General features: G+C 43.7%; 1 protein-coding gene across 2 annotated transcripts in view; it reads right to left on the bottom strand.

The window, feature by feature from the left end:
• Positions 1–487: 487 nt before the first annotated feature.
• The window catches only part of AK7 (adenylate kinase 7), a 64,972-nt gene continuing 41,200 nt past the window's right edge, over positions 488–24,259 (bottom strand). Inside the window, exons 10-17 of one of the 2 annotated variants that reach the window (XM_073895857.1) lie at positions 22,275–22,403; positions 20,729–20,858; positions 14,742–14,870; positions 14,320–14,388; positions 8,574–8,771; positions 5,215–5,435; positions 2,297–2,455; positions 488–1,653 (exon numbers count right to left, since the gene is read on the bottom strand). In XM_073895857.1, the coding sequence (XP_073751958.1) occupies positions 1,615–1,653; positions 2,297–2,455; positions 5,215–5,435; positions 8,574–8,771; positions 14,320–14,388; positions 14,742–14,870; positions 20,729–20,858; positions 22,275–22,403 (1,074 nt within the window). In that variant the 3' untranslated portion in view covers positions 488–1,614. The remainder of the gene's footprint in view (positions 1,654–2,296; positions 2,456–5,214; positions 5,436–8,573; positions 8,772–14,319; positions 14,389–14,741; positions 14,871–20,728; positions 20,859–22,274; positions 22,404–24,259) is intronic. The other variant, XM_025870437.2, reaches the window with a different exon arrangement.

Below are 24,259 nucleotides of genomic sequence, written 5' to 3'. Positions count from 1 at the left end.
ATTCTTTCCTTTTCTTTAACCACACCCTTAAGTGTGCCTTTAGGGCATAAGGTCCTTGTTGTGCCCAGGAATTAGGACTATGACACACACCTATTCTTTGTTATTGTTGTTGTTTTAAAAGGGGAGGAGGTGAAGAAACAGGGAGAGAATCTCAAGCAGGCTCCATGCCCAGCAGAGCTCCATCTCACGACCCTGAGATCATGACCTGAGCCGAAATCAAGAGTCAGATGCTCTGGGCGCCTGGGTGGCTCAGTTGGTTAAACGACTGCCTTCAGCTCAGGTCATGATCCTGGAGTCCCGGGATCGAGTCCCACATTGGGCTTCCTGCTCAGCAGGGAGTCTGCTTCTCCCTTTGACCCTCTTCCCTCTCGTGCTTTCTATCTCTCATTCTCTCTCAAATAAATAAATAAAATCTTTAAAAAAAAAAAAAGAGTCAGATGCTCACTGACTAAGCCACCCACGTGCCTCAACACACACCTATTCTCCCATTGGGTGGACTCCCAGCCCCTAGGACAATAAAAGCAGCTCTTAAGGGGGGAGTGGGGTTTCGGGGATCTACTCATCTTGGGGCTACCCTGAGACACACTTCTGTTCATAAGTCTCCTTAATAAACCATTTCTTGTCAAGCTGGACTTGTCAGCCTTTTTCTGTGGTCTTCCTGCCACCTAAGCCTTTGGAGGTCGTTTTGCATTTAACTCCCTTTCATGGAACAAACACAGTGAATGCACTTAGTGTCACTGACTTACACTTTAAGATGGTCACAATGGTAAATGTTACGTTGTACGTATTTTACCATAATAAAAAAAAAGTGCAGTTATATTCAGATTACGTTATTTAAAGAGATGAAACAGATTTTAATATATTTTTCACTCAGGGTAATTTCTCATTCAGTATAATTCTAGAAATGATGGGATTTTTCAAGCTAGAAAAGACCATAGAGATTGATGGCTTATGCCTATATTATAAAGTTTGTTGAAAATATTCAATTTTTAGTTATCCCAAATATTTAGGGTCATTCATTCTGTTATGGGATTTTTTTCTACCAAGAGGTTTACAATTCTCTCTCTGACTCATCGCTTAAGATACTGACCCTGAACTCAAAACTTAACCTAGTGGAAGCCAATGACATCTGACTCAGTGTGAGTCAACAAAGCATAAACCATTTTCCTTTCTTTCTAACCCCATTGGCATGCAACAATAGCAGACTGTGTAAAGTCATTAGCCTACGTGTTCAAATCATATATAGTCTAATTTTCTTCATGCTATAAATTACTGTAAATCCAAGTGTGCAGAACACTTTGACTAAGAATGAAACATTAAATCAATATCTGTTCCATGAACTATGCACAGATACTTTATCAATTTACCTTTCAAATAAAGTTCTTTAATGAAGTCACTCATTGCCATCAGCTTTTTATAATGACTCTACCTAATAAAGTATTTGCAAAAAAAAGTATGAAGTATTAAGAAAAAATAACAAAGTATTTGCCTGTGGGGAAAACAAAGAATTTCCCAAAAATAGGAAAAACTTTTTTTTCAAGTAAATTTTCAAATTACACTTGTTAACCTCATCTCCATCTCTGTAAAGGTATATCACACACGATCTTGAAAGTTTCACTGCATTTCGGGATTATTCTTGAAGAGATACTCTGCCTATAATTGAAAGAAAGGCAAAAAGACAAGTCAGTTTAGAAGACACTACTACTAATGTTAACAATTCAAAAATAAAAGTATATAAATCTTTACTTTTTTTTTTAAGATTTTTATTTATTTACGGGTGCCTGGGTGGCTCAGTTGGTTAAGTGTCTGCCTTGGGCTCGGGTCATGATCCCAGGGTCCTGGGATCGAGCCCTGCATCGGGCTCCCTGCTCCTCTCTCTCTGTCAAATAAATAAATAAAATTAAATTTAAAAATAAAAGTACATAAATCTTTACTTTTTTTTTTAAGATTTTATTTATTTGACAGAGAGAGAGACAACGAGAGAGGGAACACAAGCAGGGGGAGTGGGAGAGGGAGAAGCAGGCTTCCCGCGGAGCAGGGAGCCCGATGCGGGGCTCGATCCCAGGACCCTGGGATCATGACCTGAGCCCAGCAGATGCGTAACGACTGAGCCACCCAGGCGCCCCCGTAAATCTTTACTTTCAAATGAGTAAGAAAATCTTACTAGAAACTGTGAAGGTCTTAGAGGCTGTTTCCCAAATAACCAGACACACAATTTCTCTATCTCAACTAGCTTTCTGTTTAGATTCAGGCATCTTTTATTTTCAAATTGATATTAAAAAAAAAAAAATCTTACCAGAAAATCAACAGGATCATCCGGTCTGACCTTACAACACTCATTCAGCCCCTCCATCAGTGTTGGCATAACGTGGGTCATTAAGTAGTTTCTCAGGGGAATAGACTGGGCCTCTAGTAATTCTCTTTCTTCTCTTTTCACTTCCTCTAGTCGTTTATTCTACAAATAGAACATTTGGGGCTTGGGGTAAACAGACAGAAAGGGGAGAACACTTTCACCCGATTCACCTCAGAGTTAATTAGAGCCGGATACCGCTTTACGTGGTCACCACATTATGATAAAGATGGCATTGCAAAGAGCAGATGAAAGATGTAAATGGTGTTATAACAACTGCTTAGTAATCTAGAAAATATTAAACTGGATCCCAAACTCGCTTCTTAAATCAAGATAACTTCTAGCTGCCCAGATGAAGAAAGTAAGAATGGGAGGATGGGAAGGAAGGAACGAAGGAAAGAATCACAGAAGTGCTAATAGAAAGTCTAGAAGGTATTCATTCATCTGGTGGATGCCTGTTATTCCTTGCTCAGCAAATGGTCCCCCTTCTCTGGGGAATAGTAATTTCCAGATTTCCTTTGAGAAGTCTCCCTTCTTAGCCTGGTGGTTTAGGTGGGACTTAAGCCCATCAGTCCAGCCCACCTCCCGGCTGTGGATGTTAGTAAAGGATAAACACTTTTATCAGGTAGAACCTAAGGATGGTGCCAATGTGGAGGGCAGAGCAGAGATAGGGACCCCAGGTCCTTGGTAAAACCATCTGAGCCACTATATCAAGCCTTGCCTGAAGCCAGCCCTACCCCCCTGGACTTTGATGTGAATCTATAAGCTTTCTTTATTTCTAAGCCATTTGGAGTTTGCTTTTCTGTCACTTGCAAGATAAAGAGTCCTAACCGGTATTATTTGTTTGAAAAGAGTCTTTCCCAGCAAGACAGCAAACCCAGAAATCAACATGGGAAGCAGACTGATGGATTTGACTACATACCACCATAAAACTTCTTTATGTCCAGAAGAGACACCATAAATGCTGCCAAAAGATAACTGATGAGTTTGAGAAAAACTATTTGCAACAGATTATAAAAAGCTAGGCTATCACAAGATGCACACAGTTTGCCAGGCACTGACTGAGGATTTATGCACGTACTGACTCATCACCCCCGTCCCATCGCTCACCCCCGTCGCTGTATGAAGCAGGTACTATCATCATCCTCCTTTTACAGATGGAGAAACGGAGGCACAGAGCCACAAACTTAAAAGGAGAAGGAGCAAGAGTTGGACTCTAGCAACACAGCTTGGGAAACCCTTGCCTCCCGAGGCCGTTCGTGTTTCTATGACTACACTACCTTATCAGGAGCTGTTCTTGCAGAAATACTAAGAAAAGGACACACCGCCCAAACACAAGCAGAGAAAACGTGCAACGTAAGAAATAGAAATGCCAACGAACATGAGAAGAGCTGTTACACGCCTGACCAGAGAGATGAATATTAAAGCAGTGGGTTGGGGTTTTGTTTATCAGGTAGATATTTTGTGAGCAAAATTGAGAAAGCAGGGTTAGAGGAAGTGTAGGGAAAGCCACTGGTAGACAAGGTGTGAGCTGCTTTACCTTTGCTAGAAGGTAGTTTCGAAATATGTATCAAAAATTAAACCACCTGTAGTCTGATCTAACAAAATCCAGGAATTTGTGCTAAGGAGATAACCAGGCACCCAAAGATGTGTGCATAAGGACACCCTTCCTTTGTCTCCTCCTTCCTTCCCCAAATATTTGTTGGGTGTCTGTTACGTCCCAAGCACTGTTCTTGGCATTGGAAATATGGTAGTGAACAACATAGACAAAAATCCTTGTCCTCATGTGATTTAAATTCTGCGCAAAGACAATAAACAAGATAAATATATAAAATATATAGTCCATGAGAATAAGTGCAAAAAGAGGGAAATTGAGAAATACAAAAGGGGATATGACAGGTGGTGGGGAGTGGCAGGGGTTGACATTTTTTTTTAAAGATTTTATTTATTTGAGAGACAATGAGAGAGAGAACACAGAGGGAGAGAGAACACATCGAGACGGAGAGGCAGATTCGCCACCGAGCAGGGAGCCCGACTCTGGACTCGATCCCAGGACTCCGAGATCATGACCCGAGCCAAAGGCAGACGCCTAACCAACTGAGCCACCCAGGCACCCCATGGGGTTGACATTTTAAACATGGTGTGCAGGAAAGGCTTCCTTGGAAAGATGGCTTTTTAGGCAAGACTCAAAGCAGAGGAGGAAGTTAGTTGCGCAGACGGTGTGTTGTTGAAATGCATCAAGCCAGAACCTTGAGGGCCCCCAATAATGAGTTTGGACTTTGGTCTCACAGTGATGCAAGCCTGTGAAGCGTTTCAACAGGGAATTGCCCTCGTGGATCCAGACGTTAGGAGGACGGCCAGGGGCAGCATGGAAACCGGAGGGAAAGGGACAGGTGCACCGTGCCGAGACCAGTGAGGAGGCGCCGTAATTCTGGCGAGAAACTCCGACCCTGACCAGAAGTGAGGAGCTGTGGGTGGATCTGAGTACGATTTTCGGAAGCAGAGTAGGTACGACTCCCTGATTTGGGGAATTGAGACGGTGAAGGAGGCTGACCACCCAGGTGAGAGGGATAAATGGAGGAAAATCAGAAGAAATCCCAAGGTTGGCATGTAGCACCAGGGGGCCCAGTTACAGGGATCTGGATTATCAAAACTCCCGGCGACGGCTAGTTACTGTTATCATGATTATTTATCCCAAGCAAAAGACCAAGGGCACCTTTTAGGAAATGGTCCTATGACAAAACAAAGGAAAAAAAAACGTGCTTGGGTATTTCCATGACATTTCTCTTCGAGCAGGATGGGAAAGGCAGCTGTCCTAAATGGCTTGACCCCCCCCCCCCCCACCCATGCACACACTCACTCACCCCCTCCTCCCAGCGAGCGATCTTCTCGGCCAACTCCACAGCTTCCTTGGCCTCCCGTTCTGCTTCGTGCATCGCCTCCTTGGCTAGGCGCTCCTCCACAGCCCTCCGCTCCTCTTCTGCCTTTTCTTCATCCGTTAAACCATAATTTCGAGGCTCCCCGATCTCTTTGATGAGCTGTTTGATGGCCAGTCTGTTCTGAGGGTCTTCAAGTTTTCCTACATCTTTAAATACCAGGAGAGAGGAAGGAGATCAGCACACACATACATTCTGCAACATACTCTGAAATCACATTCCAGAAAATTCTTTGTTCCCATAAACGTGCCATGGTACGTTATGGAAATGACTGCATTGCGCTTTGCTGTTCCAGTGGCCAGCACGGTTCAGGATTTCTTGGCTCACTGGCAAATATCAGCGCTGTGGCTGGGAGTCCCAGGGCTGGAAAACTGGGGCTCAGTCTTTGAGCTCTGACAGCACTGATTTTGAGTTGGGGTGGGGGGCGGAAGGACCTCCTCCAAAAAAAAAAAAAAAAAGAGTTATCCATCCCTGGAAGCATCCAAACAGAGAAAGATGCTTCTATGGGGGGTTTCCACAGGAAGAAGTCCGCTCTTGTTGAAAACCAGATAGGGGGCGCCTGGGTGGCTCAGTTGGTTGAGCGACTGCCTTCAGCTCAGGTCATGATCCTGGAGTCCCAGGATCGAGTCCCACAACGCGCTCCCTGCTCGGCGGGGAGCCTGCTTCTCCCTCTGACCCTCTTCCCTCTCGTGCTTTCTATCTGTCATTCTGTCTCTCTCAAATGAATAAAATCTTAAAAAAGAAAACCAGATAGGATTTCCTCCATTTCTTTTTTTTTTTTTTCTGTTTCTGAGACTCAATGATCCTGGGATACATTTCCAATTCATAAGAAAAACAAACCATTTCAGTTAGCCTACTTGAATAGGGAAAAGTCCAGATTCCAGAATATCTGACTAATGTTAACATCAAGACCAAAAAAAAAAAAAAAAAAAAAACCCCACAGCAGCTTCTTGGTAAACAACGGGTTTCTCCACAAAGTCACTCAACACTAAATTCTACACCACTCTCTTGGGTTTGCTTGGAAGGTGCCCCCGTGGAAGGGTGTGCAATGGATGATTTTGGTTCTCAGCACCTCAGACCTTCCTAGGAGTAAGGTTCCTCTCACCCCGCCCCAGGCACAACCACAGCCATGCCCGCTCCCTCTGTTCCTACAGTATGACCTTGACCCAGACTAGAGGCACCTCTAGCTTCTGCATGGGAAGAGGGGAAGAACTGGGTCAATGTATCACTTGGTGGGAGGAAGCCAGCCCCCAAAAAGCAAACAAAACCAAAATAACACAAAACTCATATATTCCACTTACTGCCTGTGCTCTGACATTTAAATGTATTTCTCCAGATTTCTCTAACAGAGTAATTACAACTTGACGTGCTTGAAAGTGCTCTGAAACACTTTTGAAGAGGCTCACGTTTGGAGACTAGTGCTGCCCAAACCAATGCTTCTGCCCTGACCCTGGGACAGGGGAATTGCTGATTGGGGATGGGAGCCTGCCCAAACCATGACCTTGGATTTGCCCTTCTAGGGATGTGTTATCAGGGTGGAAAGTCTAGCTCTAGGCTTGGCTCCCAGGGTAGAAGCTCCTGGGTTGTGGGGCAGCTCCAGTTCACCATGTGGGTGGTGGAGTAGAGGTGATGGTCCAAAGAGCTGGAAAGAAAGAGACTCCCAGAGAGAAGAGGAGACCAAAAGTGCAGGGAGAAAATGTAGGTGCCAGCCCCATTCCTGATCCTTCTGAGGCTGGTCCGCTTTCCTGACCTTGACCCCTCTCCCATACCCATCCCTAAGATCCATTTCTCCCTTCCCTTGTACGTCATCTCCTGCTTGTCCAGGGTAGAGATGAGGCCAAATGTGACGGGCACAGAATGAGACAGGAACGGGCCCAGAATGAGACAGGAACGCAATGACCACTCATCCACTCCTCCCCCCTCATTTCTGTCTTTCTCAACGTTTCTCCCCGGGGCTCTCCTGATTTTTCCATAAATACCTTTTTGAGCTTTACTGAAAAGATGGCAATCACTGTTTTTGTGCAATGTGCTCACCATTTTCTCCCAGTTCTCTAATCAGATAGGGTGAGCTCCTTTCCATAAGTAGATTCAAATCCTAAGGTTTTACATGGAAAACGTGGGTCCAGTGCGTACAGACACGTCCAGATGAGAACAAAACCCAACTGTTTCCGCGGATGCCAAATGGATTTTGTAGATTTATAAATTGCATTATCTTTTTATTGCTTAATAGCACGCTATGTTATGCCTTAGTAATAACAAAATTAGTTACCACGTGTTGAACTTCCCGGTACTCCAGACACTTCCTATCTATTATCTCTGTATTTGGAACAACTCTATAAGCCAGGGGTTATTTTCCCATTTCACAGATGAAAACACAGATGAGCAGAACCAGTCCTGAAATCAGCTCTCCTGCCTCATGCGGACATCGTTCGTTGGTGCTACACCTCCCAGGACTCCAGGGTCCAGATGCTGTCCCATCTGGCTCTTGAGTGCAAAGAGAGACCCAGAGAGACCCTCAGGGGTTCAGCCTGGCCACTAAGCTGCCACCAGGCTAGGGGGTTCTCATCAAACCCAGGGGAGGAAGAAATGTCAAGATCCAGGAAGCCAGAAAGGAAGTCTCGCGGTTCACCAAAGCCCAGGGAAGTAGAAACATCTATGACAGCTGAGATTTGGAGCCAGGAACAATGACGCCACGGTGAGGTTGATGACAGCTCCTATTTACTGAGTACCTGCTGGGTGCTAAGATCTGAGTTCAGTGTTTACTGGAAACAAAGAGGAATGCAATGAAGAACAATTTGCTTTCTGAGTAGCAGTGTGTGTGTGTGTGGGGGGGGTGTCAGATGGCTGGGATAAAGGCCAGGAGGGGCTCTATGAAGAACACCAGGGCCCTACAATGCTACAGGAACAAAACGCTGCCCCCAAGGAAGCTGGGAGAATGCCCCAAAGAAGCCAGCAGCAGATACACATATCTTTGAAGTGTCCTTTAAAAAAAGTGCCAATTTGGTATTCGATTTCATAATGTATGTATATGTTTTCGTATAACAATACCCCACACGCCCCCCAATGCACACACCAAATTCTCAAGTAGAAGGACTCCCCAGGAGGAGGACTCCCCTGTTTATCCTGTGACCTCCTGGCCCCAGGGACATAGCTCTGCTTCCCCGTCCCCGCCCCAGCCCTATGACAGACAGGCAGCAGGGGTGCCTTGGGTTGGCGGCGGGGGTGGGGGGTCCTGACACTTGGCAGTGGTTCTTCACATTCACCTTAGTCCTGAGCTCGTTTCATACCAATATGTATCGGGTGGATTTCAATCTCATCGAAATAGTTGATGACAGTCTCATCTTCAGTATTGAGGTCCCGGTAGTTACTCAGAGCCCGGAGGAAGCGGTCCTGGCTGTAATGGGTCCCCGCCACGATGCTCTCAGGAAGGTTCATCACCCGCTCCTTCAGGAACTCATCCGAGGCATCCAGCACACAAACGAACTCTGGGGAGAGAGAGAGAGAGGCTCCTGAGTTAACCCAAGGATGAAGGGGCTAACTAGCAGGAGCTGGTGGCCGGACCAGTGCTTAACCTGAAATGTCCAGTTACCAGAGACCTCATGACAAATTGGCCTCCTTGCTGCCTCTCATGGAACATACGTAGATACAAATCACCGACATTTCCAAACACCACCCGATGAGGCCCAACCAGCTGGTATTTTGTGAGATCTGTTATTTTTCTATTTTTTCCCTCTTTCTTTCCTTCCTTCCCTTTTAAAAAAAAGCAACAGAAATTGGAAATAGCAAATCTTTAGTGACAAAAAAAATAGCAAATCTAATACCAAATAGCAAATAGTAGCAAATCTAATCATCGAATAACAACAAATCCGATAAGAAAAAGCAGCAAAAATCAGAATTAGCGCATCTCTGATAACCCTGTGGCATCAACCGCCTCCCAGTCAACCCCCACCCCGCCCTTTTCCCAGCACAGCATCACGGGCTTCCAAAGAGACTAGCGGCTGAGCAAACTGATGGCCAATTTGGCAAATTAATAAAAACAAGGACTCCCCTTGGGATTTCAATTTCCCAAGGACCCAGCTGTCTTCTAACTTAATGCAATTGGCTAGGAAGCATCTGCCTTCCATTCAACAGAGCGCTTATCTGATGTTGAACACGGGGATCAGATTAATGATGGGGATCATTTCACCCACCTGTGATTTTCTTTTTCTTTTTTTTTTAAAAATATTTTTTTTTATTTATTTGACAGAGAGAGTGCAAGCACAAGCAGGGGGAGTGGCAGGCAGAGGGAGAAGCAGGCTCCCCACTGAGCAGGGAGCCCGACGTGGGGCTCGATCCCAGGACCCTGGGATTATGACCTGAGCCGAAGGCAGACGCTTAACGACTGAGCCACCCAGGCACCCCCCACCTGTGATTTTTCTTTTAAACTATGAAAGCAGCTGTTTCTCCAGCTTCTTGTATAAGTTCAGCAGATATTTGTTGAGGGAATGAATGGTTAAAGTGCACATCAGTGAAATAGACTTTCTACGTGAGTTACTATTCTGAGAGGTTCTCAACACGGTCAGAGTACACGGGTGCCCAGATCATTAACCAGGTGTATTACAAATAACTTGCTACCTGTAAGAGTCTGGCAAAGCATGGTAACGGTTTAATTTTTATCCTAAAATTGTGTTGGTTCCCTGTGGGCTAAATCCGGCCCATCATCTGATTTTGTAAATCAAGTTTTACTGGGACATTTAAAGATTAATTAATTAATTAAATTGTATTGGTTTGCCACATAATGATGCCATTTTCACTCAAATGCATTCTAATAAGATTTCTTGAGTAAGTGAGAAAAGTCAGTGTATGGAGCAGAGCCCAGAGCAGAGTGTGCCTATGGGGCAAGTGGATGTCCATTGAATACCATCTACTTCGTGTGTTAACAGGGAAAATAAAGGTGAGGACAGAGCTTGTGGAACAAGATCCAATAAATTCATAACCAGGGCGCCTGGGTGGCTCAGTTGGTTAAGCGACTGCCTTCGGCTCAGGTCATGATCCTGGAGTCCCGGGACCGAGTCCTGCATCGGGCTCCCTGCTCAGCAGGGAGCCTGCTTCTCCCTCTGACCCTCCTCCCTCTCATATGCTCTCTCTCTCTCTCTCATTCTGTCTCTTTCAAATAAATAAATAAATAAAATATTTTTTAAAAAATTCATAACCATAGTCTGATGCTGCCACTATTCTGACCTATTTTAATTTAGTTTAGATGCTCATCTGTGATCATTTGATTTTCAGGAGTGGCTATATTTTGAAAAGGAGAGGAGACAGCTGGACCTCCAAATGCTGGTAGAGTACTTGAAATTATGTCACTAAATTCACTGAAATTTGAATCTAGTTAAGCTCCATGACGTCAGGCATCTAGATGAAAAGTTAATGATTCTGTTAGTAATCTAAGAATTTTAAAATGCGATGCTGTATTTTTCTCCCCAGTGATTGGGAGAAGGAAGATTCCGGTTAATCGAGTACCATGAACAGTGAGTGATGTCCTTGGCTTCCAGATTTCAAAGAATTTTAGCATGATGGAATATATTTCCCACTGGATGATTTTTTTTTTTTTAAGTAAGCTCTACACCCAAGGTAGGGCTTGAACTCATGACCCCAAGATCAAGAGTTGCGTGCTGTACCAACTCAGCCAACCAGGTGCCCCCAGATGATATTTTTATTTTTTTATTTTTTTAAAGATTTTTTTATTTATTTATTTGACAGAGAGAGAGAGCACAAGTAGGCGGAGAGGCAGGCAGAGGGAGAGGGAGAAGCAGGCTCCCTGCTGAGCAGGGAGCCCGACGCGGGGCTCAATCCCAGGACCCTGGGATCATGACCTGAGCCGAAGGCAGCCGCTTAACCAACTGAGCCACCCAGGCGCCCCCCCCCATATGATATTTTTAAAAAGTCCTTTCTCTCTTATGATTCAGACAGAACTTCAGGATTTTGCAGTACCTAGAGATAATTATTCAGAACATCTACTGTGCTGGGGAGCCTGGGTGACTCAGTCGGTTGAGCATCCAACTTTTGATTTCAGCTCTGGTCATGATTGTGAGATCAAGCCCCATGTTGGGCTCCCAGCTCAGCTCAGAGTCAGCTTGGGATTCTTTCTCTCCCTTTCTCTCCGCTCCTCCCCCCACTTGCGTGCTCTCTCTCTCTCTCTCCCTCTCAAATAAACAAATAAATTGCTTTTTAAAAGAAGGAATATCTACTGTCCTTGTACTGGCTAACTGTGGATAGCAAGTAATAGATTTCTGCTTGGTAAGATTGTATATAACAAGGAGGTCACTGTGTTTGGCTATCTAGAGTCATGTGAAAATCTGTTTTTTGTTGTTTTGTTTTGTTTTTTGGGTTTTTTTAATGTTTTTTTTTTAAGATTTTGTTTATTTATTTGACAGAGAGCGAGACAGCGAAAGAGGGAACACAAGCAGGGGGAGTGGGAGAGGGAGAAGCAGGCTTCCCGTGGAGCAGGGAGCCCGATGCGGGGCTTGATCCCTGGACCCTGAGCCGAAGGCAGATGCTTAATGACTGAGCTACCCAGGTACCCCTGTTTTTTTTGTTTTAGATTTATTTATTTATTTGAAGAGGGACAGAGGGAGAGAGAGAGAGAGAGAGAGAGAATCTCAAGCAGACTCCCCACTGAGCCTGACAAAGGGCTTGATCTCACAACCCATGAGATCATGACCTGAGCCAAAATCATGAGTTGGACACTTAAGCAACTGAGCCACCCAGGCGCCCCTGAAAATCTGTGTTTTAAAACATTTTTTCCATAGTCATCAAGCAGATACAACTGTATTTATTTATTGATCTACTTTCACTTTTTTAAGTAGGCTCCATGTCTGATATGGGGATCAAACTCATGACCCTGAGATCAAGAGTGGTGACTCAGCCAGGAGCCCCAAGCAGGTATGACTTTAAACTTAGGTCTGCTTCAACAACGAGATCTGAAAAGAACTGAACTGGATACAGGCTAGCAGCAGTTGTAAAAAGCAATGATTTATCAAGGAGAGATAATACCACCTATGACTGGGTCACCATAGGTTGAAATGTGTTATCATTCAAATCAAGCACGGAGACTTGTATTAATCAGATTTATTATTTTCTGTATCTTACGATGTTCTGACATCTCCGAAGGGAGTTACACACCTGGAGAGACACTGCCCCTTTCAGGACTAGCTAATTCCTGAAGATAGTCAACCACTTACTCAGGAGGATGGCCCTCATATACAAGATGACCACCCCCTTTTTATAACTCTCACACACCAAGCCAATATTTCCCTGCCTTAAATCATCCCAGAGCCAGGTACCGGGGAACTAGAGAGCAAAACCCACTGGGGCTGGCTCAAACTAGCCAATCCTCTAAAAAAAAAAGCTGTTTACTCAGCCCTGCCTTGCCTTTCCCACAGAAACCCCAGTTAAGGCAATGGCTTAGCCTTCCCCTCGATGCTTCCTGCTTCCTGACCAAGCCTCGCACACTTCCCCGCATGACCCAGCATGGTGCGGCCCACCCCCTGCTCTGGGGACCCGGCTTTCAATGGCATCGGCCTCTCGTGTCCTCACTCAGCCACCTCCCTGTACTCAAATCCCCCGGGGACAAATGAGACAATTCTCTCATTTCTTCCAGGAAGACAGAAAATAATGACAATTTCCAGAAAGAGGATAACTATGAGCAGACTAAACATTCCAAACAGATGACATGTTCAACCCGTTTGGATCACATCCAGCAGAGGGAGGGCAGCCCAGGGGACCACGCTTAAGAATCATTGACTGTTTCATGTGCGTGATTCCATTTCCTGAAGGCGTTTCATTAATTCTGTGCTTTGGAGGCAGTGGGAAGAGCAGACCGAGTTTGAATTTAAGCCATTCTGTGTACCAGGGAAGCGGGCTTGGGCAAGTCCCTGGGCTTTGGCTTCTGGATCAGGTAACCACGGGACTAATTCCAGCCTGACAGGACCGTGCAAAGGCCCAAGGAATTCCTCTCTCGTGCAGTTCTGGGCAGACGAATGGTTCATTGAGCTGCCCCAGTGAGAGCATGAGGATTTACAATGAAGTTTGCAATGAATGAATATTGCCCAGAAGTGATAAACTCTCAGAAACCAGACAGATCTGGTTAATCGACTTGACTTTTTAACTTTTGTTAAGCCCAATGTATACGTTCACGGGAAATCCAAGACAACCCACCCCCTTTGCTGTTGCAAGTTCCTGCAAGGCTTCAGGGCCCTCAGGCAAACAGTAAATATCTATCCCTGAGGATGACTGCTTTCTGGTGGCCCCAGTGCTTCCAGAAGCTTCATGGCAAGCTGTCATCAACTGACTCCCGTGGGGACTCTGACGCAAGCGAGCAGCACCCCCCCGCCCCCCACCATTACGACCTCAGGCTCAGTTGCTGAAAAAAGCTGTTTTTGTGTTTCCTATGATGATATCGCACGCAAATTGATTAAAAAAAAAAAAAACTTGAAAAGTTCAAGGCAAGGTCACAAGAAATGCCTGCCGGGTACTCAGCAAATCCTTTTTCGTGGAATACATTGTTTATGCTTTACTTCCAAGAGGACATGGTGCAACGACTGTGTATTTACGTGGACAGTGAACCAAGACACTCTGCACCTGCCCAGTCTCAACCCTGGATTTGGGAAAGATGATCGCATGGCTAGCACCTAAAATGGTAGGAAGGATCCAGTCCCTGGTCATCTTGCCAACTGACTCAGAAGTCAAGCCATTAGGGGACTGGCCACCCAATGCTTTGTTCCTGGAGGGAGCAGCAGAAAAGAACATTCTCAAAGAGACTTCTGTCCATTTCAGAACTTAGTATTCCTGTATTCCTGATTGCTGCCCCCCATACATTCCCTAGCTTGAGAGTGTACGTTTAAGGGTATCGTTTTCCCTTTTTCCCTAAAAAAAAAAAAAAAAAAGAGAGAGAGAGAAAGAGAGAGAGATCTGTTTTACTGACATCGAAAAGATGGTTTGGGTGCAAAATGGCATTCCCCTAAATATGACCTTCAAGAAATATTTTAAACTTACCAGGTATGATTAGTTTATCAAAGGGAAACATTTTGCCTCTGACATCTTCTTCTTCCTCCTCATCTTCTTCTAATAAAACAAAATATACATTGTTGTGTTTATTACGTGCTATCACTATGGACAGCTTGGCAAAAAATTAAAATATTTTAACTAGAAGTTGACTAGAAAACTAACCAATAATAGAAAAGCCTGCATTTTAGACACAGTCTCTCTGATTTTTAAATTTTAACTGAGTGACTATTACTACGATACATTGCAACTTATCTGAATGTAAGGAGGGGCGTCTGGCTGGCTCAGTCCGCAGAGCATGTGGCTCTTATCTCAAGGTTGTGAGTTCAAGCTCCACGTTGGGGGTAGAGTTTACACAAAGAAAGAAAAGCTTAAAAAATAAAATAAAAAATAAGAGGAACACTCGAACTTACGATTGAACAGGTCTTTAGCTTGATCATAGGTCTTTGGGAATCCATCCAAAATATAACCTTGATTCCTGCAAGGCATAGATTTCACCTTTTCTTTGATAAATCTAATTATATATTGATCTTCTAGTCGGCCTGGTAAAAAAAATATATATATATTACTAGGGAACTAGGGAGTCACATTCTACATGGCGGTTACATTCCAAAGCCATCTCAAAATTTGTTGTGTAGTCAACGTTACTACTGAAAATCTTTTATTTTCCCTTAAAGTTACAAATATGTGGTTTTGTATTTTGAACATGACACATTGAACTGTAATGCACAATAAAATAGGAGAACCCAATGAGCTTGTCTGCAATAAAGACCAGAAGTAAATGCTGATGTCTGCAATTCCCAAATATTAATCTGGGTAAAGTCACAACTTCTGGGTGAAGCAGAACAAGGAGCAAGTGGAGATGTCCCGAGTGTTACCACTTGCCAGCAGGGTTCACTCAATTCTGTTTTGATATTATGCCTTAATACATAGCCTTATAGCCTTAAGACATAGTAATAATAGCCTTAATACATAGAAATAAATGTTTCCATTGTAAGATTTAAGTGAGATAGTGTTCACGTGTTGTTAACACACGACTTATTATTAATAGTGTAACAATAGTAATAAATATTTGCTGCATTGGAATAAAAATCAAGCTTGGGGTGCCGGACTAGCTCAGTTGGTAGAGCATGCAATTGATCTCGGGGTGGTGAGCTCGAGGCCCACGTTGGGTGTAGAGATTACTTAAAAATAAAAAGGAAAAATTAATTAAAAAATAAAAATTGAGCTTGATCTGATTCTCAAAGGTACGGTTCTCTTTAAAGCTGCAGGAACCAACGCCCTCCCCACCCCGGGTCTCTCCAAATCTGCATTCCCGACCTTGGCCCCGCTACACAGTTCTTTCTCCAGCCTTGGAGGCTGGATTCCGGCGGTTGCATGGCATCGCTGAGGAGGGAGGAGTCTGTTCTAAAACGGGCACAGTGGTTAAAGGACGATATGATGCAGCTTCGCTGCGATATTCATGTATTATTCTATTGTAATCATCAAACAGCTACTGTTTCTGAGACACGATCCTGCCCTTACGTTGCTTAATGTGTGCGTTACAGTATGGTGAGTTTGGCAACTTTGAGTAATTGATCTACAAAGCTCTTTCTAGGGTTATACCATACTTTTAGTTTATCAGTGGGTCTACAATATAAAATAGTTTTGGTCTCTCTTTTTTTCAATTTGTTTTAGAGAGGGAGAGAGAATCTTTTTTTTTTTTTTTTAAGACTTTATTTATTTATTTGACAGAGAGGAAGCAAGAGAGCACAGGCAAGGGGAAAGGGAGAAGCAGACCCCCAGCTGAGCAAGGAGCCTGATGTGGGACTCTATCCCAGGACCCTGCAATCCTGACCCGAGCCAAAGGCAGACGCTTAACCGACTGAGCCACCCAGGCGTCCTGGGGTTTGGTGTCTTTTAATCACTGTATTCATGACAATAGAATAATGTCATTAAAACACCTCTTCTTTCTTCTACCTCCCATCGCCACACAACTCATTAGGCAGGAACTGATTCAAAACTAATTGCATCTTCCAGAAATTTAAATGTTAGGGCTGAGACCAAAAAAAAAGAAAGAAAGAAAGAAAGAAAATCAAAGGCATTATTTCACATAATGAAATTCCTTGAAATGATGTGACATTATTTCTCAGTAAGGTTCACTGTGGTGCAAAGAAATAAAGCCAAATAAAATGTCGAGGGATTCAGCAAAAATCGAAGACGAGTTTTATCTAAGCAGTCTATTTCTGATTTTCAAAGGTTCTGTTGCTGAGGCAAAGGCACATACATGCTCAGAAATCAAGCTTCAGGCCCCTCCATGCATCCCTTGGTTGATTTCAGCCAGCCAGCTTTGCCATTCACTCCTATTTGTTTCAGAGCTGAAACGTTCGGTATGCAAGAAGGGACCTCGAGCAGCAGGTTCTGATAACTGCGGAATGTGGGTACACAAAGGGCCAAGCTCAAATGGCTCTCTCTGGAGAACCGTGACCTCCTAGAGATACACCCATGACCTTGGCAGTGTGGAGCTCCTTGGAAGGGGACTGTCACTTCTACTTTGAAATGAATGAACACAGCCCTACAGGACAGCCTTGAAAACACCACCTGCTCTTTTTTTTTTTTAGTCTTTCATATTCAAGTAATATTTAAAATGCTAATATGAATCCATATTCACAATTACTAAAACACGTTTCAAAAAATAGGTGCCTCCAACGTTTTAAAATAATCCATGCAGAGGATAGACACTAGGATATTGAAAGAGTTACATACGTCTCCCTCCCCCCAATTTTTCATTTTTTAAAAGATTTTATTTATTTTTTTTTTTTTTTTTTGCAAAATGGTGGTTTTATTAAAGCATGGGGACAGGACCTGCTCAGATTTTATTTATTCATTTGAGAGAGAGAGAGAGAACAAGCAGGGGGAGCAGCAGAGGGAGAGGGAGAAGCAGACTCCTCGCTGAGCAGGGAATCCCACTCGGGGCTCGATCCCAGGACCCCGGGATCATGACCTGAGCCAAAGGCAGACGCTTAATGACCGAGCCACCCAGGCGCCCCAATTTCTATTTTCAAACTCACAGAAAAGTTGAAAGACTAGTCCAATGACCACCTGGAACTCCACCAACTAGTTTCAATAATCCCACAATGCTTTTGAAACACATAAACTGAGCCCAAAGAATCGGCAACCTGGTGCATTCCAGTTTAACCAGGCCCCCATTTTGGCTGCATTGTCGGGGGCGGACTGGAGCGGAATCCTCAGAACACGGAGATGCCCCAATGCAGGATTGTGAAATTGGTCTCGCTGGAATCGTTAGTTATTTACTAACAAATGGGGTCATGCGAGGGGAAAGCGAGCTGACCTCTGTCCTTGCTCCGGCGGTGTAATTTCTATGTTGGGTCTGTGCAGGGAGCTCAGAGGTCTTGTTTCGTCCAAACATAATCAAGGTCCGCATTCTAGTTTCAGGTAAATACGAATAGGAAGGATTTGGGGGCAAACTTGAGGAAGAAAAACAAACAAACAAAAAACAAAAAAGAAAAACCTTCCTAAGGTTAAAGGGGACTGAATGAACTATTCCAATCTTGTTGGGGGGGGGCGGTGGCTGCAGGCCACTTCCTCTGTACTCTTCCAGGGCCCCTCGGGGCAGAGGCTGCTGACCCAGCGTGGCCTCTCTCTCTCTTTTTTTTTAAGATTTTATTTATTTATTTATCAGAGAGAGAGACAGAGACAGAGAGAGAGCACAAGCAGGGGAAGCAGCAAGCTCCCTGCTGAGCAAGGAGCCCAACGCAGGGCTCGATCCCAGGACTCCGGGGATCATGACCTGAGCTGAAGGCAGATGCTCAACTGACTGAGTCACCCAGGCGTCCCCAGAGTGGCCTCTCTTTACATTTGGGGGCAGAACAGAGTCGGCTGCCAAAGACAGGGCCCTTCTTGAGCTTGAGCAGAGCAGCGACACACTTTGGATACAATTTTTGGGTTCTTGCAAAGACCAGTTACATGTCTCTGTCCCATAAATATTGTCCAGGCTTTGTTTCACCCCATTAGCCTGAATCCTAGATGCTCTTCCCTCTCCTCTTGGGGTGGTGGTGTTCACTGCTCCCAGCGCCCTGCTCTGGCCTTAGCTCTCAGGCTTACGGTGTATACACAGGGCCGTGGACACCTGTAGATTCCTTATCATCCCAGCCCTCCACCCTCTCCTGTGGCCTTGCCAGATTTCCCTCCCCAGGCGTCCTCACAGCAGAATGTCTTATCTTGGGTTGTTTCTCCTTCCCCAAGTGGTGGGAGCCAGGATGCTGGTAGTCTCCCTAAAACCAGCATCCTGGCTCCCACGTATTTCATAGGGGAGGCAGAGGCAATGTTTTCTCTCAAAGTATTAACCTGGGTTTTCTACAGTCAGGAGAGCATGCTACTCTTGATCTCAAGGTCGTGAGTTTGAGCCCCGGGTCAGACATAGGAATGACTTAAAAAAAAAAAAAAGGGGTCACCTGGCTGGCTCAGTCAGGAAAGCATGTGATGCTTGATCTCAGGGTCATGAGTTCAAGCCCGACATTGGGCGTGGAGCCTACTTACTTTAAAATAATAATAAATAAATAAAAATTTTTAATTAAAAAATTTTCTAAAAATAAACTGGGTTTTCTGTGTACCTTCTTTTTCCTCTGGGACATCTCCGGGATTCTAAATTCCATTTCCTCCTGGCCCAGCCCATACCAAAGCAGAAACCAAGACACAGGTAATCAGCTACCTGTCTGAGGTGGACATCCAGCGTGTGCATACAAGCCCACGTTCTCCACCCCTAAACACCAGACTGGAGTGGCCTGGGACAAGGAGACGTGGGGGAGAGACACCTTCAGTGGGAGCCATGGAGACACTAGAATTCTTGAAGACGAGTGGCTGGGGAGAGGACCACCTGGAGGGACAAAGCGTCTGTGCTAGAAGACCAGAGGTGGGGAGGGCAGTCAAGAGTTGTGCCCCCAGGAATGCAGTGGGCGGTCCTCGGTGGGAGGGTCTGTGAAGGGCAACACCAGGAAGGAGCCATCTGTCGTCGCCCAGGCCTGGCTCATGCCTCTGTCCTTCTTCCCCGCCTCTCACCCGGCCAGCCCAACCCTGGAGGATCAGAAACAGCCACCAGCAAAGATGAGAGGAGGAGGGGGTAAGTGGAAAGAAGCCAAACATGCTTGAGGGGGTGACAAGGGGAGAAACTCCGTTGGATCAGAGTCCAGTGGTCACGCGTTGGACTAGTCTATAGGTGATACCAGTAAAACCCGTTCGATGGAGGATCTCGACTATCTACATAAATCAAAATGAAGTGGTTTTAGTTTCCGAATAATTACACTGGTTTTCTGCCAAATAACCAGGTCCCTTGGAAATGTCTAAGTTCAAAACAGCTTGCAATCATTTGATTGGCACGGACTTCTTAAAGCATGAACAAAGAGACTACTTACTTATTATCTAGGAGTTGCAATGGAACCAGCCTGAAACTCTGTCCAAGCGGGAGAGGGGAGAGAATGGGTCCCGAGTTTGTGTTTAAAGTGACCCCTCACCGCAGTGAGTTTGTTCAACAAAATGCTTACAGTTACCCAATGAGTAAGGATATTTTTCCACTTACTTGTATTTCTTCCTGAATGTATTATGGCTCCATGTATTTCATCCACTTTTTTCTATTAAGGATTTAATGATTTTCTTACTAGTTTGCCTGAGCATTTTATATATTAAGGATATTAGGTCTTTATCATGTTAGCGGCAAATATCTTTTCCTGGTTTGTCCTTTGCCTTTTAATTAATGATTTTAAGATTTTATTTATTTATTTGAGAGGGAGAGAGATCAGGAGCAAGGGGGAGGGGTAGAGGGAAAAGCAGACCCCTTGCTGAGCAAGGAGCCTGATGCGGGATCGATCCCAGGACCCCGGGATCATGACCTGAGCCGAAGGCAGAAGCTTAACCAACTGAGGCACCAGGCACCCTAATTAATGATTTTTCATGCTTCTAAAATATATGACTATACATTTGGTCTTTTATTATTGTTAACTTGAGTTCTTTCCCGTCCTATGATCAGATAGTCACCAAATATCAATGGTGATTTTTTCCTCCTGGGGAGGCGGGGGTGGGATTATGATTGAAATTTCTTTGTTATATGTTCTGTACTTTATTTTTTTTAAAGATTTTATTTATTTATTTGAGAGAGAGAGAATCAGAGATAAAGAGCACGAGAGGGAAGAGGGTCAGAGGGAGAAGCAGACTCCCCGCTGAGCAGGGATCCCGATGCGGGACTCGATCCCGGGACTCCAGGATCATGACCTGAGCCGAAGGCAGTCGCTTAACCAACTGAGCCACCCAGGTGCCCTGTTCTGTACTTTAAATAGCAAACAAATAGTCTTTTATAACAAGGAAACAAAGCCTGTTAACAAGAGCAGCCCCGAGTTGGGCACACTACCTGCATTCTGCTCCATGCTTTCTTTGATGCCGTCCAAGAGCTCCTGTGCATCTTCCACATTCTCCTCCTCTTCCCCCTGCTCACCTTCTTCTTCCTCTTCCCCTTCATCCTTAAGTGTGACAATCGCCTCCTACATACCACAGGGATATTCAAATTGGATGATGCCCCGCACGGATCTGCTACTCACAAAATCATCTGGCGCGTGATCCTGGAAAAGGCTGGTGTCCAAATAGGGAATACGCTCACCCACAGTCATTGTGCAAGTTGTCAGGATGCATGTATCTACAAAGATGGTTGAGAGACTCGAGGTTTTTCTTACTCTATTTTAGGAGAAGAATTCGTTTCTGTGTTAACACCAGAACTGCTTAAGAATCAACACTTTCTAGGTGTCAGGTGATATCTTACTTAAGGAAACACATTTTGTACAAATTAAGACTTTTAGGAATCATTTAAGGAAATATACCATAGCAGCTACCATTTCCAATAAAATGATAAAAAGCAGTTAGCTGAGGGGAGGGTGGAATGAATAGGCAGAGCACAGAGGATTTTTAGGGCAGTAAAACTACTCCATGGGATACGATAATGGTAAGTACATGTCATTATACATTTGTCCAAACCCATAGGGTGTGTAACACCAAGAACAACCCTAAAGTAAACAATGGGCTTTGGGTGATAATGAAGTGTCCATATAGGTTCATCAGTTGTAACTAATGTAACCATTCTGGAGGGGGTGCTGATAATGCAGGAGCTTATGCATGCAAAGGGGAGGGGATGTCTCTGTACCTACCTCTCAGTTTTGCTATGAACCTAAAATTGCTCTAAGAAAATAGTCTCTCTTTTTTTTTTTAGAGAGAGAGAGGAAGTGTGTGTGTGCATGCGAGGGGGGAGGGCCTCTTAAGGGAGAGAGAATCTTAAGCAGGCTCCATACCCAGTGTGGAACCCAATGAGGGGCTTGATCTCATGACCCCAAGATCACGACCTGAGCCAAAATCAAGAGTCGGAAGCTTAACCAACTGAACCATGAAGGGACCCCAATAGTCTCTTTCTTTTAAAGCAGTTAATAAATAGTCTGATAATACTCTGAGAAACACACATCAAGAATAAAAAAAAAATCTAAAAAATATTGGGGTGCCCAGGTGGTTCAGTCAGTTAAGCCTCTGACTCTTGATCTCAGCTCAGGTCTTGATCTCGGGGTGGTGAGTCTAGACCCCACATTGGACTCCACACTGGGCATGGAGCCTACTTAAAAAACGAAAACCAAAAAAACTAAAAATGTTCCAGTCAACAGAGAGAATACAAGATATATTTTTTAGCAACAGCTGGAGACAAACTAAATTTCAAGGGCACCCCATGAAAGATGCTTCCATCGCACAGAGGAACGTCCTGTGGGATGCTGTTTTCATAACTGGGGACAACAACAAAATCCAATTAAAATAACAGATCTCTTTGCAGGATGCCACGTAAAATTAGTGGCTTCCTTATTACAAGACTAAGAAAAGCATTTTTAAGATATAAAAATTCCCAGTGAAGTAGTTAGAAATGTTACCAGTTTCGCTATGGCTTCGGAAATAACATCCTTCAATTTAATGTGATGCAACTTGTAGTGCTTAGACAAGGCTTCAGCAATACTGGATTTTCCCACAGCTGGAGGACCCAGAATGCAGATCTTGATTGGCTGCAGAAGAAGAACAAGGACCATCCCGTGATTTGTGAACAAGCTGTGGTTCGACAGAGTGTTTTTCATTTCAGGGGGTGCCTTTCCTGAACATCTTGGGGTCCTGCAGCCTAACTCTCCTCTGTCAAGTCTCTAGAGTCACTTCCTCCACGGCCAGCCTCTGTGGTCAGTGCCACATCATCCTCACAGCACTGCTCCCCACTCAGGGAGTGGCCCTTCCTGTTCATTCGTTCAGCAGGTACTTAGTGAGCATCTACTATGTGCACCGACCAACCACGGGGGACACAACGCTCAATGCGATGTGCTCTGGATGTACGAGAAGTACTAAAAGAACACAGTACTAAAAGTACTAAAAACAAAGTACTAAAAAGTACTAAAGAACAAAGTACTTGAGCATTACACACTACCATGTTACTCTTTTTAAAACATTTTTTATTTAAAAATCAATTTTCAATTTAATTAACATATAGTGTGCTGAAGTACTGAAGTACTAAAGTACTCAAACATTACACAAAAGTACTAAAAGTACTAAAGAACAAAGTACTTGAGCATTACACACTACCATGTTACTCTTTTTAAAAATTTTTTTATTTAAAAATCAGTTTTCAATTTAATTAACATATAGTGTGCTGAAGTACTGAAGTACTAAAGTACTCAAACATTACACAAAAGTACTAAAAGTACTAAAGAACAAAGTACTTGAGTGTTACACACTACCATGTTACTCTTTTTAAAAAAATTTTTATTTAAAAATCAATTTTCAATTTAATTAACATATAGTGTACTGAAGTGCTGAAGTACTAAAGTACTCAAGCATTACACAAAAGTACTAAAAGTACTAAAGAACAAAGTACTTGAGTGTTACATACTACCATGTTACTCTTTTTAAAAAAATTTTTATTTAGGGCGCCTGGGTGGCTCAGTTGGTTAAGCGACTGCCTTCGGCTCAGGTCATGATCCTGGAGTCCCTGGATCGAGTCCCGCATCGGGCTCCCTGCTCAGCAGGGAGTCTGCTTCTCCCTCTGACCCTCCCCCCATCTCATGTGCTTTCTCTCTCATTCTCTCTGTCTCTCAAATAAATAAATAAAATCTTAAAAAAATAAAATAAAATAAAATAAAAAAATTTTTATTTAAAAATCAATTTTCAATTTAATTAACATATAGTGTACTGAAGTACTAAAGTACTCAAACATTACACAAAAGTACTAAAAGTACTAAAGAACAAAGTACTTGAGCATTACACACTACCATATCACTCCTTTTTTAAAATTTTTACTTAAAATTCAATTTAATTAACATATACTGTACTATTAGCTTCAGAGGTAGAGTTCAGTGATTCATCAGTCGCATGTAACACCGGTACTCATTACACCCCATGTCCTCCTAACGTCCATTCCCAGTTACCCCATCCCCCCACCTACCACCCTTCCAGCAACCCTCAGTTTGTTTCCTAGAGTTCAGAGTCTCTTATGGTTTTTCTCCCCTTCTGATTTTGTCTTATTTTATTTTTTCTTCCCTTACCCTATGTTCATCTGTTTTGTTTCTTAAATTCCACATATGAGTCATATTACTCTTACAAAGACAACAAAGACATAGAATTTCTGGTCCAGTGTGTGGGGGCTTAGATTATTGCCTCATGAATATTGTTTCTGGACTGACTGGGTCTTTAATCATACTTTACTTTTTAGCACAGTTAATTTATTCTATTTAAAAAAAAAACAAAAAAAAAAAAAAAAAAAAAAAAAGCCCCGCCATTTCTTCTGCCAAACCTTGCTTGAATGCTCTAGAAACTCTGTGACATTTGTAACCAGGGAGTAAATGTTTATTTCCAACAGAATTCAAAATATCAGTAGCAG

Source organism: Callorhinus ursinus, unplaced genomic scaffold, assembly GCF_003265705.2.
Source record: "Callorhinus ursinus isolate GAN/ISIS: 27379988/994484 unplaced genomic scaffold, GSC_fseal_2.0 scaffold8, whole genome shotgun sequence".
NCBI classification, from domain to species: domain Eukaryota; kingdom Metazoa; phylum Chordata; class Mammalia; order Carnivora; family Otariidae; genus Callorhinus; species Callorhinus ursinus.
This window is presented reverse-complemented; position numbering and strand designations above follow the sequence as displayed.